Source organism: Myotis nattereri, assembly GCF_964212035.1.
Source record: "Myotis nattereri genome assembly, chromosome: 9".
NCBI lineage: Eukaryota > Metazoa > Chordata > Mammalia > Chiroptera > Vespertilionidae > Myotis > Myotis nattereri.
In genome coordinates, this window is record NC_138084.1 from 42257496 (window position 1) to 42271448 (window position 13953).

Below are 13953 nucleotides of genomic sequence, written 5' to 3' on the forward strand. Positions count from 1 at the left end.
TGGGTGGATATATCACATTTATTTATACACTTGTTTATTGATGGACACAGGATTGTTTCCACCTCTGACTATTGTGAGTAGTGCTGTGATGAGCATTAGCACACAAGCATGTGTTTAGTCCGTTTTCATTTTTGGGAGTGGAATTGCTGTGTCATGTGGTGATTCTTGTTTAACTTTTAGAGGAATTATGAAACTCTTTGCTTCTTTAATTATAAATAATGTCTAAATGAATATCTATATGGTGAAGCTTTTTTTTAAATGTTTTTATTCACTTTTAAAGAGAAAGGAAGGGAGAGGGAGAGAGAAACATTGACTGTCAAGCTCACAGCCCGGGCATGTGCTCTGACCAGGAATTGAACCACTCAGTGCATGGGATAATGCTCAGCCAACTGAGCCACACTGGCCAGGGTTGCATGAAGCTTTTTGACATTTGTTTTTATTTCCTTAAATTCCTTGAAGTGAAATTAATGGCTAAAGTGTGTGACAGTATGAGATATTATGCCAAATGCTGTCCAAAAGGATTGCACCTCCTTTGCTGCAGCCACAAGTGTCTGAGAACACCCTTATCACCACCATGCTCTGGATATTGCTCTTTTGAATCTTAGAGATGTTGTCCATGTCTACGAGCATCATAGTCTGGCCACAGCATGGCCTACCTGACATAGCTCCTGGTCACCACCCTGAGTCCTTCTCCCTCACATTCCCCTTGTCCCTGATGTTAACCCAGCCCAGTCTTCAGGTCCTGTTAGGTTTGACTTCCTGACCCATCTCTGGTCTGTCCCTTTCTCATTCACCCAACAAGGATGAGGTCGGTTTACTGTACAGAAATGTTTTCTAGCTCTTTGACCTCCCCTGCCACTTTGCCTTCTCTCTAGAAGACCTAAGGCCTCTGTGGTAGCTTCCCACTTTGGTTGATTCTCACATATTTCCTATCTTTCCCTTGTGCTCTTCTCTCCCAGTTCTACAGCGAGTCAGGCATGCCTACCAAACACCTCTCGGACAGCATGTGTGCCGTGTGTGGGCAGCAGATCTTTGTGGATGTCAGTGAAGAGGGCATCATCGAGAACACGTACAGGCTGTCTTGCAATCATGTGTATCCGTCTGGAGCTCCTGGGTCTCATGCACACTGCAGTCAGTGGGGGAAGGGGGCATGCTGCCCGGCCTTTGAGTGTAGGAGAGTCACAAGAGGGTAGACATTTGGGTGATGTTCAGTGTTATAGGAGCTGACACCCAGTAGTAGAAAATGCATCCTTGCTCGGTCTTTCCCACAAATGGGAGCCACTCTTATGTAAATGGTGTTCATAGCCTGGCAGATCAGGAAGGAGCCTGAAGCTGCACTAGGTGCCCCAAGGTTGGAGGGTCATAGGAAGAGCATCCTCTAATTGGAGTCCTCAGTTTCAGAATCAGATCCCGCTGAATAACTCTTCTTTTTAAAAAAAATATGTATATATGTATATATATGTATATATATGTATATATATATATTTTATTGATTTTTTTTTTACAGAGAGGAAGGAAGAGGGATAGAGAGTTAGAAACATCGATCAGAGGGAAACATCAATCAGCTGCCTCCTGCACGCCCCCCACTGGGGATTTGCCCACAACCAAGGTACATGCCCTTGACCGGAATCGAACCCGGGACCCTTCAGTCTGCAGGCCGACGCTCTATCCACTGAGCCAAACCAATTAGGGCCTGAATAACTTTTCTAAGATTTGTCATGTCCTTGCTCAGCTCCCATTTTGTGCCATGTATTATATTATCCCCATTTTGCCCCTAACAATCCTGTAAGGTAGAGATTATTATTCTTGTTTCATATATGAGCAAAGAGTCAGAGAGAAGGGACTTGCCTAATATTATATAGCAGATAAGACGGGAGGCCAGGCTTGGAAGCTTTCTCCAGAGCTGGTGTACGGGCAGCTTGAAGATCAGCACAGGGCTGGGTGCCACGCAGGCTGTCCACAGTATTTCCCTTGACCAGTGGTGCTTAGTTTCCACGAGTTCTGCATTCGCGGCTGGTGCATTGTGGGAAAGAAACAGACGTGTCCCTACTGCAAAGAGAAGGTAGACCTCAAGAGGATGTTCAGCAACCCGTATCCTTATTTTGCATTCTTTGGGAGTGGGCAGTGGGAAGCAAGCACTGGCCAGTGTGACCCTGCATTTGGGTCCTCATGGAGCTCCCCCCCCCCCCCCCGTACATGTCCACCATTCTATTTAGCCTCAAGTGTAAGGAAGTTGGGGATGGGACATGGCACAGGGTAATGCCTCAGCTTCTCATCATAGTTCTAGAACCCTTAAGGCTAAGTTGGTAGTTGTAGCAGCTGCCGCTTCCTGCTTGCTTACTGTGTACCTGGCACTGTGTTAAGTGTTCTACTCATATGCATCTCATTGTCTTCTCTAGCAACTTTATGACCTGGTGATATCCTCATTTTACAGATGAAACAGTTAGATGTTGGATACTTGTTTAGGTGATATAATTAATGCATGAGGATGCCTTATCTATGACATGCAGGCTGGAGACCAGCTCTGTGCCTGTGTAGGGCCTGTAGGTGCAGGGGTGGCTGAGGGACTCCCTGTCCCCATCAGCTATCAACACAGGACTTGTGCTCCTCTGAACTATCACTTCCTCCCCTGCCAGCCTTCCCTTCTCATCCTGTACCTTCACCCTCCTCATTCTTCTCACAGCCTGACCGTTGGAAAGTGCCAGCCATACTCTGCCCACCCCTGCACTTCCCCTGGGATACAGAGATCCAGCTTTCTCCCCTCTCCTCTCAGCTGCCCTTTTCTCTGTCCCCAGTACACTAGCTGGGCCGTGTGGGAGCCACTGCATTCCCAGTACACTCCCTGGACAGGAGACAGGCCCTTTTAGGTTCCTTACTTCATTCTTGCAGGGACTAGTTTAGGAACAAGTAATAACTCCATGGTCAAGCTAATGGTTGGAGCTTCCCTTAGTTCTCAGAGACTAGGCCAAGCTGCCCTTTCTGATGCCTTTCAAGAGGTTCCCTCCCCCCAGGGCTTTCCCCAGACCTGGAATCCCAGGCTCCTTTTCCAGGCGTCTTGCCCAGTGTTTAGCTGTATAGTGGAAGGAGGGGAACTATCTCCAGAGCCATTTGGCCTCAGTAGGGTCAGGTGCTTAGTGCCCCTGGATGGGGATTCCTTGGGGCTTCTGCCAGGGGTTATCCTCTGTGACCAGCCTCGTGCTCCCTTCTGCCTCTCTCTAGACTCAACCTCTTCCTTGACCTAGAAAGTCTTCCAGTTGGACATTACAAGAACCTTCAGGGCTGCCTTACTTAACTCCCAGCTTCCCTGCAGCCAGTGTCACCGGCCTCAGGCTGTGTTCTCTCACTGCCAGTCCATCTCAGAGAAGTTGTTCCATGGGTGACCCTCTCTGCATGTCGGTCATGGAGAGCTTAGTTCCACCACTCCACCCCCATCTTCTGCACTGCCCCCTCCACCCCCCCCCCCTCCCGTTTTAGCCCTTTACTCCAACATGGAAAGGCTGGTGGGGCTTTCTAGAAAGCTGCTCAAAGTGCGGGCAGTCCCGCGGAGGGAGCATGTGAGCAAACCCTCCATGACCATCCCTAGACCAGCCTTAGCAGCTCTAAGCATAGCCTTTTTCCTTTAACACACCAGCAGCTGGGAGAGGCCCCACGTCATGTACGGGCAACTGCTGGATTGGCTTCGCTATTTGGTAGCCTGGCAGCCTGTCATCATTGGCCTGGTACAAGGCATCAACTACATCCTGGGCCTCGAGTAATCAGGCAGAAGAGCATCCACCCACCATGGACCTCAGGGCACACTCCTCCCTGCCCTTCAAGACCTCCTGGGTGGGAAGGACTCAGAGGGCACTTGGGCCACTCAGGACCCTCCTGGCTGTGTCCGGGCAGGGGAGGGACATGATGGCGAGCTAGCCAGTGGGCTGTCAGCAGTGGGGGCTTTTTAAAAGAAAACTATTTTGATGAATATATTTAAAAACCTTTTTTATTGTGGAGCATAGGAACTGCCCCAACTCCTGCAGGCCTTATCCTCCTGCTTGAGCAGGGCGGGAGCAGAGCCACAACCTTTCTGGTTTAAAGGAGCCTCCTCACCTCTGGCTGAGAGCCTCAGCCCACCCATCTCCTTCCCTCGAAGGGGCTCAAGCCTGGCACGCTCAGCGTGGAAGAGCTGAAGCCCTCCCACTGTTGCCACAGAGGAGCACTGTGTGGTGAGGTATCTTCTACCTTCCCCTGTCCAGGAGCCATAGGCTGGTTGAGGCAAGTGGAATCTTGTGACTTTTCCAGTGAGGGAAGCCTTGGGACCTCAGAATGCCTTGAGGATTTGTTTGGGGGCAGGAGCAGTTTGGGTGACCTGCCCGGAGCAACCCTGCACTCAGCCAGAACGGAGGCCATGGGAGCTGCAATGATTGAGGGCCCCTTTTGCCCGGAAGTGGCAGTATATACCACAGGCCATTCAGCCACATCACTTCCTTCCCGGAAAGCCTGTGTGAATGTGTGCGTGCGTCTGAGTGGATGCGGCAGAGGGATTGTGACAGACGTGAGACTGTTCCCTTAAAGCTGGCAGGGGATTCCCAGCCAGAGAAGGTCCCTGCGTCAGCTTTGTTGTTCATGGGTCCTCTCGTGGAAGTTGGCGGGGTGGGTAGTAGGCGGGGGAGGCCCAGGTGAGTATGGCTTCTGAAAAGGGATTCCAGGGAGGCCCAGCCCTGGTCCTAGGAGTTGTGAGGACGTGGGAGGGTAAACATGGGGCTCCTAGGAAATACGGCCCATCTGGGCCTACCCCTTCAAGGGCAGCAAGAACCAAGAAGGATCTTGTCACTCCATTCTGAATAAAGCTCCATGAGCTGGGTTGGAAAGCTGAACATCATCTTGCTTTTCTTCTTCCCACCTCCTTCCCTGGGGTCCCTGGGGGATGCCTTGCCTTGGCTGCCTTTTGCTGCTCCTGTTTGAGGGTTGGCCCCGCTCAGCATCCCGGGGAGTGGTGCAGTGCCGGGCTCTGTCCTGTGGTAGAAGGGGCCCAGGGGCATCACTGGGTGGTTGTGTCCTTACCACTTCGAGGTCAGTTCCCTGCCATCACCCCTTCTCAGGGCCATTCTCAACGTTGGCTGTCCTACCCGGCTGTGGCTTCCCACAGTCCCCCACCTTTCATGCCATTCTCAGAGTGGACTGGGGGCTGGTTGAAGGGTCCAGGGATCATCCAGTCCCCACATCAGGCTCATGTGAGAAGCTGAAGCCAACTGTCCAAGACGCTCTTTATATTTCACCAGTCCTGAGCCCTAGGACCTCCCAGTGGCCCAACTCTAGTCTTGGTGACTCTGAAGTAGAATCCCACCTCCATTCTCTCCCTCCCCTCACCCCCAAGCCCCAAAGGACTGTGTCTTGGAGCCCCAGGCAGCCCTGCCTCCTGACTTAACTGCTGGGGGTGCTGGGAGGAGTTTCCCTGTGTCCTGCCGCCTAGTAGCTCGTGGGGAGAGACCAAGAGTTAAAAAATGCCAAGTAGAGCTCTGGAGAGCAGAATGCATGGCTTTGTCTCCTGCCTCTAAATGAGGAACATGAGTCTGTTTTCCACACCAGTAACACCCCCTTGGGATTGCAGCAGACATCCTCTAAAGCCAATCCTGTGTCCTGGCCTCCCTGGCTCTGTTCCCAGCTCTCCTATCCTGTTGACCACAGAAGTCACAAACCCCAGTCACTCAGGTTTTGTCCTTCACACTTGATACATGGATCACCAGTCCTCCTCCGGATCGTTCTGCCTCCATGACCCTGACAGTGAGTGCCTCACTCACTGCCCACTAGTCCTGCCGCTGCCACAGTCCCAGCTCTATTGCCCCGTCAGCAGCTAGACTGGGGCGCTGCTTGAGCCAGTGTGGGGCCATTCCCCCTCTTCCCAGTGAATACCCTCCTTTTAGCACCAGGGCTCCAGCTCCTGTTTCAAGTTCTCAGCGTGGCTCTGCAAGGTCCTGCGGACAAGTCTGGGAAGTACTCTCGGCGCAGTTCCCATGGCAGGGCTCACATGGGAAAAGCAGAGTGGAACCGCGCTGTGGTACTCCGGAATGGTGATTCCGAAAAGTAGGGCTCTTCAGACTTCTTGGGAGCCAGGTATGGGGAATCTAGACTTCCTGGGGAACCTAGACCTGTAGCTCTGGGATGAGAGAAGTGAGAAGAGTTCATCGTGACTCTGGGTGGGTGTTGGTTTAGGGAAGTGGGGAGCCTGAGAAAAGTCTGGATGTGGATAGACTCGGGTGCCATTGAACATGAAATGGTCAAATTGATCTAACACGTTGGAGTCCCCAGTGCCTACAAGAGTTGTTCCCTTGAATAGCAACATAACAGAAGAAGGAAGCAAGAGGCCTGCTCATAGAAGCAAAGATCTGGCTCTGAAGAGCAAAGATGGATACTAAAGTCCTGACCCTTCGCTGGGATGGAAGGATTGACCTGTGAGAGACTTTCATTGGCCCCATTCCCTTTGTGACCCTGGAGGTTACAGATGTGGGTGGATTAAAGACAGTACGTATCCAGTCTGATGCTGGCTGGCGAGTAAGGGCGCTAGGAAATAGCAGGAAGCTTCCAGTACCTCAGCCTGCTTTAGATTCCCTGTTAGAATCAAAGTGAAAGTGAAATAGGGGCCAGTGCTTTCCCAGCATGATTTCCCTGGATCCTGCCCTTCCCAGAACAGCTCGCGGTGAGGAGAGCTTTATCTCCCTTCTGGCTGGGTAAGTCCCTGGCCCCTCTTTGCATGTGTTTCTGTGTCTATACTGAAGGGGTTAGCGTGCACTGGAAACTAGCATGTTACATAGTATGTTAACAGAGCTCGGGCGAGGAAAGACTGTCCCTAGATGACCCTCCAGCTTTGGGTGCTGAAGAGCTCCAGCCTCGGCCACATGCCTGCCTTCCAGGAGCTGCCGGTGGGGACAGATGGACAGGACAGTGAATAGTAGTGCCTGGCAGTCCCCTGCGAGCCAGATTGAGGCAGGGCTGTGGGATCTGCAGGAAGCACGGTTGGGATCTTTGGCCAGCTTCTAATTCTTCTTTTTTTCTTTTTTTCTGCCTCAGGTTTTGGTAAGCTGGTTTGGTGGCCACGTTGGCCAGGTAGTCCCTGCGGAAGCTGGCAAACAGGCCGCTGCTTTTGAGCTGCTCCAGGATGAGCGCGATGAGCTACGGGTCCCTGGGAGGCAGCCAGGCCGGGTTGATGGCGCCTCCGCGCTCCCGCCATACCTGCGCCCCCGCGCCCGAGAAGGGAGGGAGGCCCAATGCGGCTGCCTCTCAGGGGCAGAGGTCGTGCTGAGGTGGTGGAGGAGCTGGTGCCGGAGCCAGCGGCCAGCGGGAGAGGGGAGGTGGAGGGGACAGGGGATGGAGAAGGAGGGGGAGGGGATGGAGAAGGAGGGGGAGGGGATGGAGAAGGAGGCAGAGGGGCAGAGCAGAAGCCGGCGGCAGCGGGAGCAGAGGCAGGTTCTGAGGCCTAGGCCAGCTTACTCACCACTCCCCTCCCCCCCCCCCCCCCCCCGCCTGCCCCCAAAGAGGAAGAGGGAAGAGGCCATCCTGTATATATATAGAGCCACAGAGCCAAGAACACCAGGTCCTGGCACATCATGACCACCAGACAGAGCTGGACACGAGGTGGGACCTGGGGCTGTGCATGGGCGCCTGGGGGAGGAGGAGGGTGGAGGACGGGTCGGGGTTAGAACGCGGGGGTGGGAGTGGTCTGAGAACCGAATGGAGCCGTGGGTTGCCCCAAGCCTTACTCCCAGGTGACCCCTCTCCACTGCGCTCTTTTCAGCCTCTGTCCAGACGCTGTGGCTCTGGCTCCATTCCAGAGCCGCCCTGTGCTCCTTTCAAAAAGGGCCGGGAGGCAGGAGCTGAGGGTCTTTCTGCCCCTCCAATTCCCCAAGCAGAGCCCAGGAATCTCCGGGCCAGAGCTATCCAGGCAGCAAGTCCCTCAGCTAAGATCGGAGCCCGGGTGCTGAGCATTCCCAGGCGGCCCGGCAGCTGCTGATCTCCGTGACTGTCCTTTCCTCAGACTCCAGCCCTTTGTGGTTCCTGTTCCTGTTCCTGTGTGCCCACATCGTCTCCCATTTGGCGAGAGCCACACCTATACCCCAGGCCGGCACAGCTGCTACAGTCTCAGCTGGGATCACAAAAGACCCCTCCCCCTCCCGCCACTCAGCACTCCCCACAACTAAGCAGTGCCCAGCATTGGAGGTGACCTGGCCAGAAGATGGACTCTCACTAAGTAAGGAACAATTCTGAAGAAAGCCCAGGAGGTCACCGTGGTTAGAAGGGAGGCTGTTAGCACAGAGGGTCCAGGGGTGGGGTTGACTCCTGAATATACCCCCTGCCCTTCTGCCATGTAGCCTACTACCAACCTGGCGAGCTTGTCTGAGCACTCAGCGTTCTGTCTCCCACCCAGCATTATGAGTATGGGCACGGGGCCCTGCTCCCAAGATGCTCCCTATCGAGTAGAACAGCGAGTATTCAGACAAGGAAAGGTGAGAAGCTGCAGAGCCGGACTGCCGTGGGCTCCCAGGCCCTGCCCCTCCTCTCAGAGCCCACTGGCTTCTGGCCACCTCAGGAGGAGTGGCCCCAGTAGGGCTGCCCCCTTGGCTGGGGCTTCTAGTCACTGAAGCTGGGCACTAGGTCCCCTGAATAAACAAGCTCAGGAGTTATCATCTGAACCAAGGACCTATCCCCGACTCTCACTCAGCCCTGGGCCTCGTGGTAGACAAGTGCACTTCTGCTTCAGTGGACTTGCGCACCTGGGTGGTGTGCCGAGCAGCACTCTAGGTTCCTGAATCGTGGCGCTGGGGAGCTGGGGCGGGTGGGCAGGCCACAGAAGAGAGGGTGGGGGCTGCTCTACGGAAAGGCTGAGGGCTGACAGCCACTTGTGCTCCTAGACGGAACGCTGACTCTGTCCTGTACCGCCTGTAGCCGCTTCCACCACTTCAGCATTCTCTACTGGCTGGGCAATGGTTCTTTCATCGAGCACCTCCCAGACCAGCTGCAGGAGGGCGGCACCAGGTGAGGGGCATGGGGATGAGGCCCACAGGAGGGAGGCCTCCTCCTGCAGTCCTCTCATGGCCTTTCTTCTCTGCTGCAGCCGGGAGCACAGGGGGGCCAGCACTCAGCTGAAGAAGGCCTTGGTTCTGGAGGAGCTGAGCCCCGTCTTGCGCAACACCAACTTCTCTTGTGTTTTCACGGATCCTGAGTACACTGTCCAGCGCCACGTTGTCTTGGCCGATCTCTTGGTGAGGAACCTGAGGGAAGGTTTCCAGGGATGAGCGGAGCTCTGCTCCAGTGTGGGGAGGAAAGGGCGGGCTATGCCCCGAGCAGTCTCCAGCTAAGGACCACCACTCCCCCAAGACCCCAGGCCCAAGGTGGAACTACAAAGAACTTCAGACTCAAGCAGAGGAGGCGTGGCCTAGAGGAAAGTGACCAGATATCCCTCCCCCTTGGCCCTGATCCTTGTCTGCCTTCACTTCCCAGGCTGGGCTGAGGACACTCATGCCCCCGACTCAAGAAGCCTCCAGAGGGTTCCCTCTGCCTCACCATCCTGACAGGTGAACTCAAGCCTGGTTGAAACACCACCTCTTCATTTAGGTCTAGGCTGTCAGCTCAGGCCACAGTCTGTCAACTTAATGCTATATATTTGTATAGGCACACCTCGTTTTATTGTGCTTCACAGATCATGCATTTTTTACAAATTGCAGGTTTGTGGCAACCTTGTGTCGAGAAAGTCTATTGGCACTATTTTTCTAACAGCATTTGTTCACTTCATGTCATATTTTGGTAATTCTTGAAATATTTTAAACTTCTTCATCATCATTTTATTTGTTATGACCTGTGATCAGTGGTCTTCGATGTTACAGTTGTGACTGTTTTTGGGGTGCCATGAATCATGCTCATATAAGATGGTAAACTTAATTGACAAATGTGTGTGTTCTGTCTGTTCTGACTGCCTAGTCCCTCTCTCTCCCCCTCTCCTTGAGCCTCCCTATAACAGTACTGTTCAGACATAACAGTATTGAAATTAGGCCAAGTAATAACCCTACAGTGACCTCTAAATGTCCAGTGAAAGGAAGAGTCATCTGTCTCTCACTTTAAATCGAAAGCTAGAAATGATTCAGCTTAGTGAGGAAGGCATGTCGAAAGCCCAGACAGGCAACAACCTAGTCCTCCCTCTTACACCAAATAGCCAAGTGGTGAATGCAAAGGAAAAGTTCTTGAAGGAAATTAAAAGTGCTACTCCAGGGAACACATTGATAAGAAAATGAAAGTCTTACTGCTGATATGGAGAAAGTTTTGGTGGTCTAGATAGGTGAAACCAACCACATTCTTTTAAACCATAGCCTAACCCAAGCAAGGTCCCAACTCTTTGATTCTGTGAAGGCTGAGAGAAGTGAGGAGGCTGCAATAGAAAAATTGGAAGCTAGCAGAGGTTGGTTCACGAAGTTTAAGAAGCCATCTCCATAACATAGAAGTGCAAGGTGAAGCAGCCAGTGCTGATGTGGAAGCTACAGCAAGTTATGCAGGAAATCTAGCTGAGATCATTAATGAAGATTGCTACTCTCTCTTTTTAAAAAAATATATTTTATTGATTTTTTAGAGAGAGGAAGGGAGAGGGATAGAGAGCTAGAAACATCGATGAGAAACATTGATCAGCCACCTCCTGCACACCCCCCACTGGGGATGTGCCTGCAACCAAGGTACATGCCCTTGGCCGGAATCGAACCCGGGACCCTTAAGTCTGCAGGCCGATGCTCTATCCAGTGAGCCAAACCGGTTAGGGCAAGATTGCTACTCTTAATAACAGATTTTCAATGTAGATGAAATGGTCTTCTAATGGAAGAAGATGCCATCTAGGAATTTCACAGCTAGAGAGGAGAAGCCAATGCCTGGCTTCAGAGTCTCAAGGGGCAGGCTGAGCCCTGGCCGTTCATTGTGGCTTAGTTGGTTGAGCATAATCATGTCCAGGTTGGGGGCTTGGTCCTCAGTAGGGGGTGTGCAGAAGGCAGCTGATCCATGTTTCTCTTTCTAAAATCAATACCAAAAAAAATTTTTTTAAGGGCAGGCTGACTTTGTTAGGAGCTAATGCAGCTGCTGACTTTAAGTTGAAGTCAGTGCTCATTTACCCTTCTGAAAATCCTAGGGCTCTTAAGAATTATGCTAAATCTATTCTGCCTGTGCTCTAGAAATGGAACAACAAAGCCTATATATGATAGCACATCTGTTTACAATATGATTTATTGAATATTTTTGGGACCTGCTCAGAACAAACTATTCCTTTGAAAATAATGCTGCTCATTGACAAGCACCTGGTCACCCAAGAGCTCTGATGGAAATGAACCAGATTAATGTTTTCATGCTGCTAACATTCATTTTGCAATCTGGATCAACGAGTAATTTCAATTTTCAAGTCTTATTTAAGAAATACATTTCATAAGGTGATAGTTGCCATAGTAATTCCTCTGATGGATCTGGGCAAAGTAAATTAAAAACCTTCTGGAAAAGATTCACTATTCTTTACTAAGAACATTAGTGATTCATGGGGAAAGGTGAAATATCATCATTAGCAGGAGTTGGAAAAAGTTGATTTCAACCCTCATGGGTGGCTTGGGAGGGTTGAAGACTCCAGTGGAGGAAGTAACTTTATATGATGTGGAAATAGCAAGAGAATTAGAAGTGGAGCCTGAAGATGTAACTGAATTGCTACAATCTCATGATAAAACTTTAATGGATGAAGAGTTGCTTTGGATGAGCAAAGTGGTTTCTTGAGGTGGAATGTATTAGTGGTGAAGATGCCGTGAAGATTTGTTGAAATGACAACAAAAGATTTAGAATATTACTTAGATGATAAAGCAGCAGCAGGGTTTGGGGGACTGACTCCAGCCCTGGCTGGCATGGCTCAGTTGGAGTGTCATCCCATGCACCAAAGGGTGATAGTGGATTTGATCCCTGGTCAGGCCATGTGCAGGAGGCTACCGATTAATGCATCTCATATAGATGTTTCTCTCTCCCTCCTCTCTCAAAATCAATTAAAAAAAAAAAGGATTGACTCCAATTTTTTAAATTTTTTTGCTGTTGTTTTATTTTTGGAGAGACATGGATGTGAGAACAGAACATCAATTGGCTGCCTCCTGCATATTCCCTACCAGGGATGAAACCTGCAACCTGGGCATGTGCCCTGACCCTAAACCAGCAACCTTTTGGTGCATGAGACAATGTCCAATTGAACAACACCGGCTAGGGCTTGACTCCAATTTTAAAAGTTCTACTGTAGATAAAAATACGATTAAACAGCATTGCACTCTATAGAGAAATTATTCGTGAAAGTCAATCAGTGCAGCAAACTTCATTTTCTTATTTTAAGAAATTGCCACAGCCATTCCAACCCTTAGCCATTCTGCTCTTAGCAGCCAACATCAAGGCAAGACCCTCTACCAGCAAAGATTACAACTCACTGAAAGCTCAGATGGTGAATAGCATTTTTTAGCTATGATGTGTTTTTTAGTTAATGTACGTTGTTTAGACACGCTACTGCATACTTAATAGACTACAGTGGAAACCAAAATATTTTGTAACTGACTTTATTGAAATATTCACTTTGTTGTTGTGGTCTGGAACCGAACCTGCAATATCTAAGCTAGCCTGTATTGTCCTTCCTCCCCCAATACATTGGGCAGAGGCTGTTTCTGATACACAATTGTTTTTTTTAAAAATACATTTTTATTGACTTCAGAGAGGAAGGGAGAGGGAGATAGAAACATCAGTGATGATAGAGAATCATCGATCGGCTGCCTCCTGCAAGTCCCCCACTGGGTATCAAGCCCGCAACCCAGGCATGTGCCCTTGACAGGAATCACACCCGAGACCCTTCAGTGCACGGGCAGATGCTCTATCCATTGAGCCAGATTGGCTAGGGCCACAGTTGTGTCTTTGTTATACCTAGCAAGGCCCACAATGGGCATTCATAGGTGATTTTCAGTGGGGGCAAGCTGACATCTGATTTAGGCCATTCTCCCATTCACAGAACTTGGCCCATTCTAAGAGGGTCTATGGGAAGAGTACCATTCAGAAGTTAAAGACAAAACCAGACTCAGGGGACAGAGGCCCTCAGAAAAAGACAGCCCATACTGCTCCATGAGCAGAGGCCAGGAGAAGGGACTTGAAAGAAGGTAGGTGGTCTGAAGACTGAGCAGGAACAAAGTGCGCTAACAAGCCCAGAGTCCCCTTCTTTTCCCACACAGATCAGGCAGCTTAGCAGCCAAGGGAGAAAAATAGACTTTATTTACAAGTAATAACATTTAGAAAAGATCCATCCCTGGCCCTTAAAAACCTTCCCATCAATCCAAATCCCACCCCAGTACAAGTCTAGAGAAGGTGGGGGATGAGCTGTCCCCACCATTCCCCACCCCAGCAAGCCTGGCGGTCATGGAAAAGAGCATCCTCTGGATAACTGCCCTTGGATGGATGGGAGCACCTTATCCCCAGGTGCTCCTACTAGGTCAATGCCCAACCATAGACTTTAACAAGGGCCCTTGGTAAGCCTAGCCACCAGCAACAGCAGGGACCAGGGCCTGCTCCTTCAATGGTCCCTTCCAAATACAGAGGCTGAGGAGGACTGGCTGGGCCCAAGGACCCAGTCCTCAAAGCCAGCCTCAAATCTCGTCATGGAGAAGTGACTTTGCTTTGTGAAAACTGGAGGCAAGGTAGGGAGAGGACCCAGACTGTTCGGGCTCCAGGCCAATTCTGACGACACATCTGTTCTCCTAGTGAAGGCTCTGATAAAGGTCCAGGTACCAGGCCAAGGTGTGTCAGGCATCACTGTCTCTAGGGGTTTGGCCACTGTCGGCCTGAAAGCTGAGAGAAGGCACTGAGGGGACAGCATCAGGCAAGGGCAGCATCAGGGACACAGGTGGGGCCACTCACTGGTACTGGTCCTTTAGTGCTTTGCCTGAAAGAGAGAAA

The 13953-nt window shown here is 51.0% G+C and overlaps 3 protein-coding genes across 13 annotated transcripts in view; 2 read left to right on the forward strand and 1 right to left on the reverse strand.

Moving 5' to 3' along the window:
- Positions 1-4851, forward strand: part of RNF121 (ring finger protein 121) — a 68927-nt gene extending 64076 nt beyond the window's left edge. For all 7 annotated transcript variants that reach the window (XM_081098676.1, XM_081098675.1, XM_081098677.1 and 4 more), the window contains 3 exons: positions 960-1093; positions 1990-2091; positions 3635-4851. In XM_081098676.1, coding sequence (XP_080954802.1) covers positions 960-1093; positions 1990-2091; positions 3635-3755 — 357 coding nt within the window. In that variant the 3' untranslated portion in view covers positions 3756-4851. The remainder of the gene's footprint in view (positions 1-959; positions 1094-1989; positions 2092-3634) is intronic.
- IL18BP (interleukin 18 binding protein) lies at positions 4249-9921 on the forward strand. Of its 5 annotated transcripts, XM_081098681.1 has the most exons (8): positions 4249-5760; positions 5901-6090; positions 6314-6428; positions 7510-7608; positions 8009-8221; positions 8883-9006; positions 9086-9233; positions 9472-9921. In XM_081098681.1, exons 4-8 carry the CDS (start codon positions 7581-7583, stop codon positions 9547-9549), a joined length of 591 nt encoding a protein of 196 aa, XP_080954807.1. In that variant the 5' UTR covers positions 4249-5760; positions 5901-6090; positions 6314-6428; positions 7510-7580; the 3' UTR covers positions 9550-9921. The 5 variants fall into 5 exon arrangements, with proteins under 5 accessions (XP_080954807.1, XP_080954806.1, XP_080954808.1 ...); XM_081098680.1 differs by having other exon boundaries at positions 4717-6090; positions 7045-7608; XM_081098682.1 differs by having other exon boundaries at positions 5701-6090; positions 6314-6704.
- A 3329-nt stretch (positions 9922-13250) lies between these two features.
- NUMA1 (nuclear mitotic apparatus protein 1) overlaps positions 13251-13953 on the reverse strand; it is a 40867-nt gene continuing 40164 nt past the window's right edge. The window contains exon 26 of the mRNA XM_081098660.1: positions 13251-13939. Coding sequence (XP_080954786.1) covers positions 13928-13939 — 12 coding nt within the window. The 3' untranslated portion in view covers positions 13251-13927. The remainder of the gene's footprint in view (positions 13940-13953) is intronic.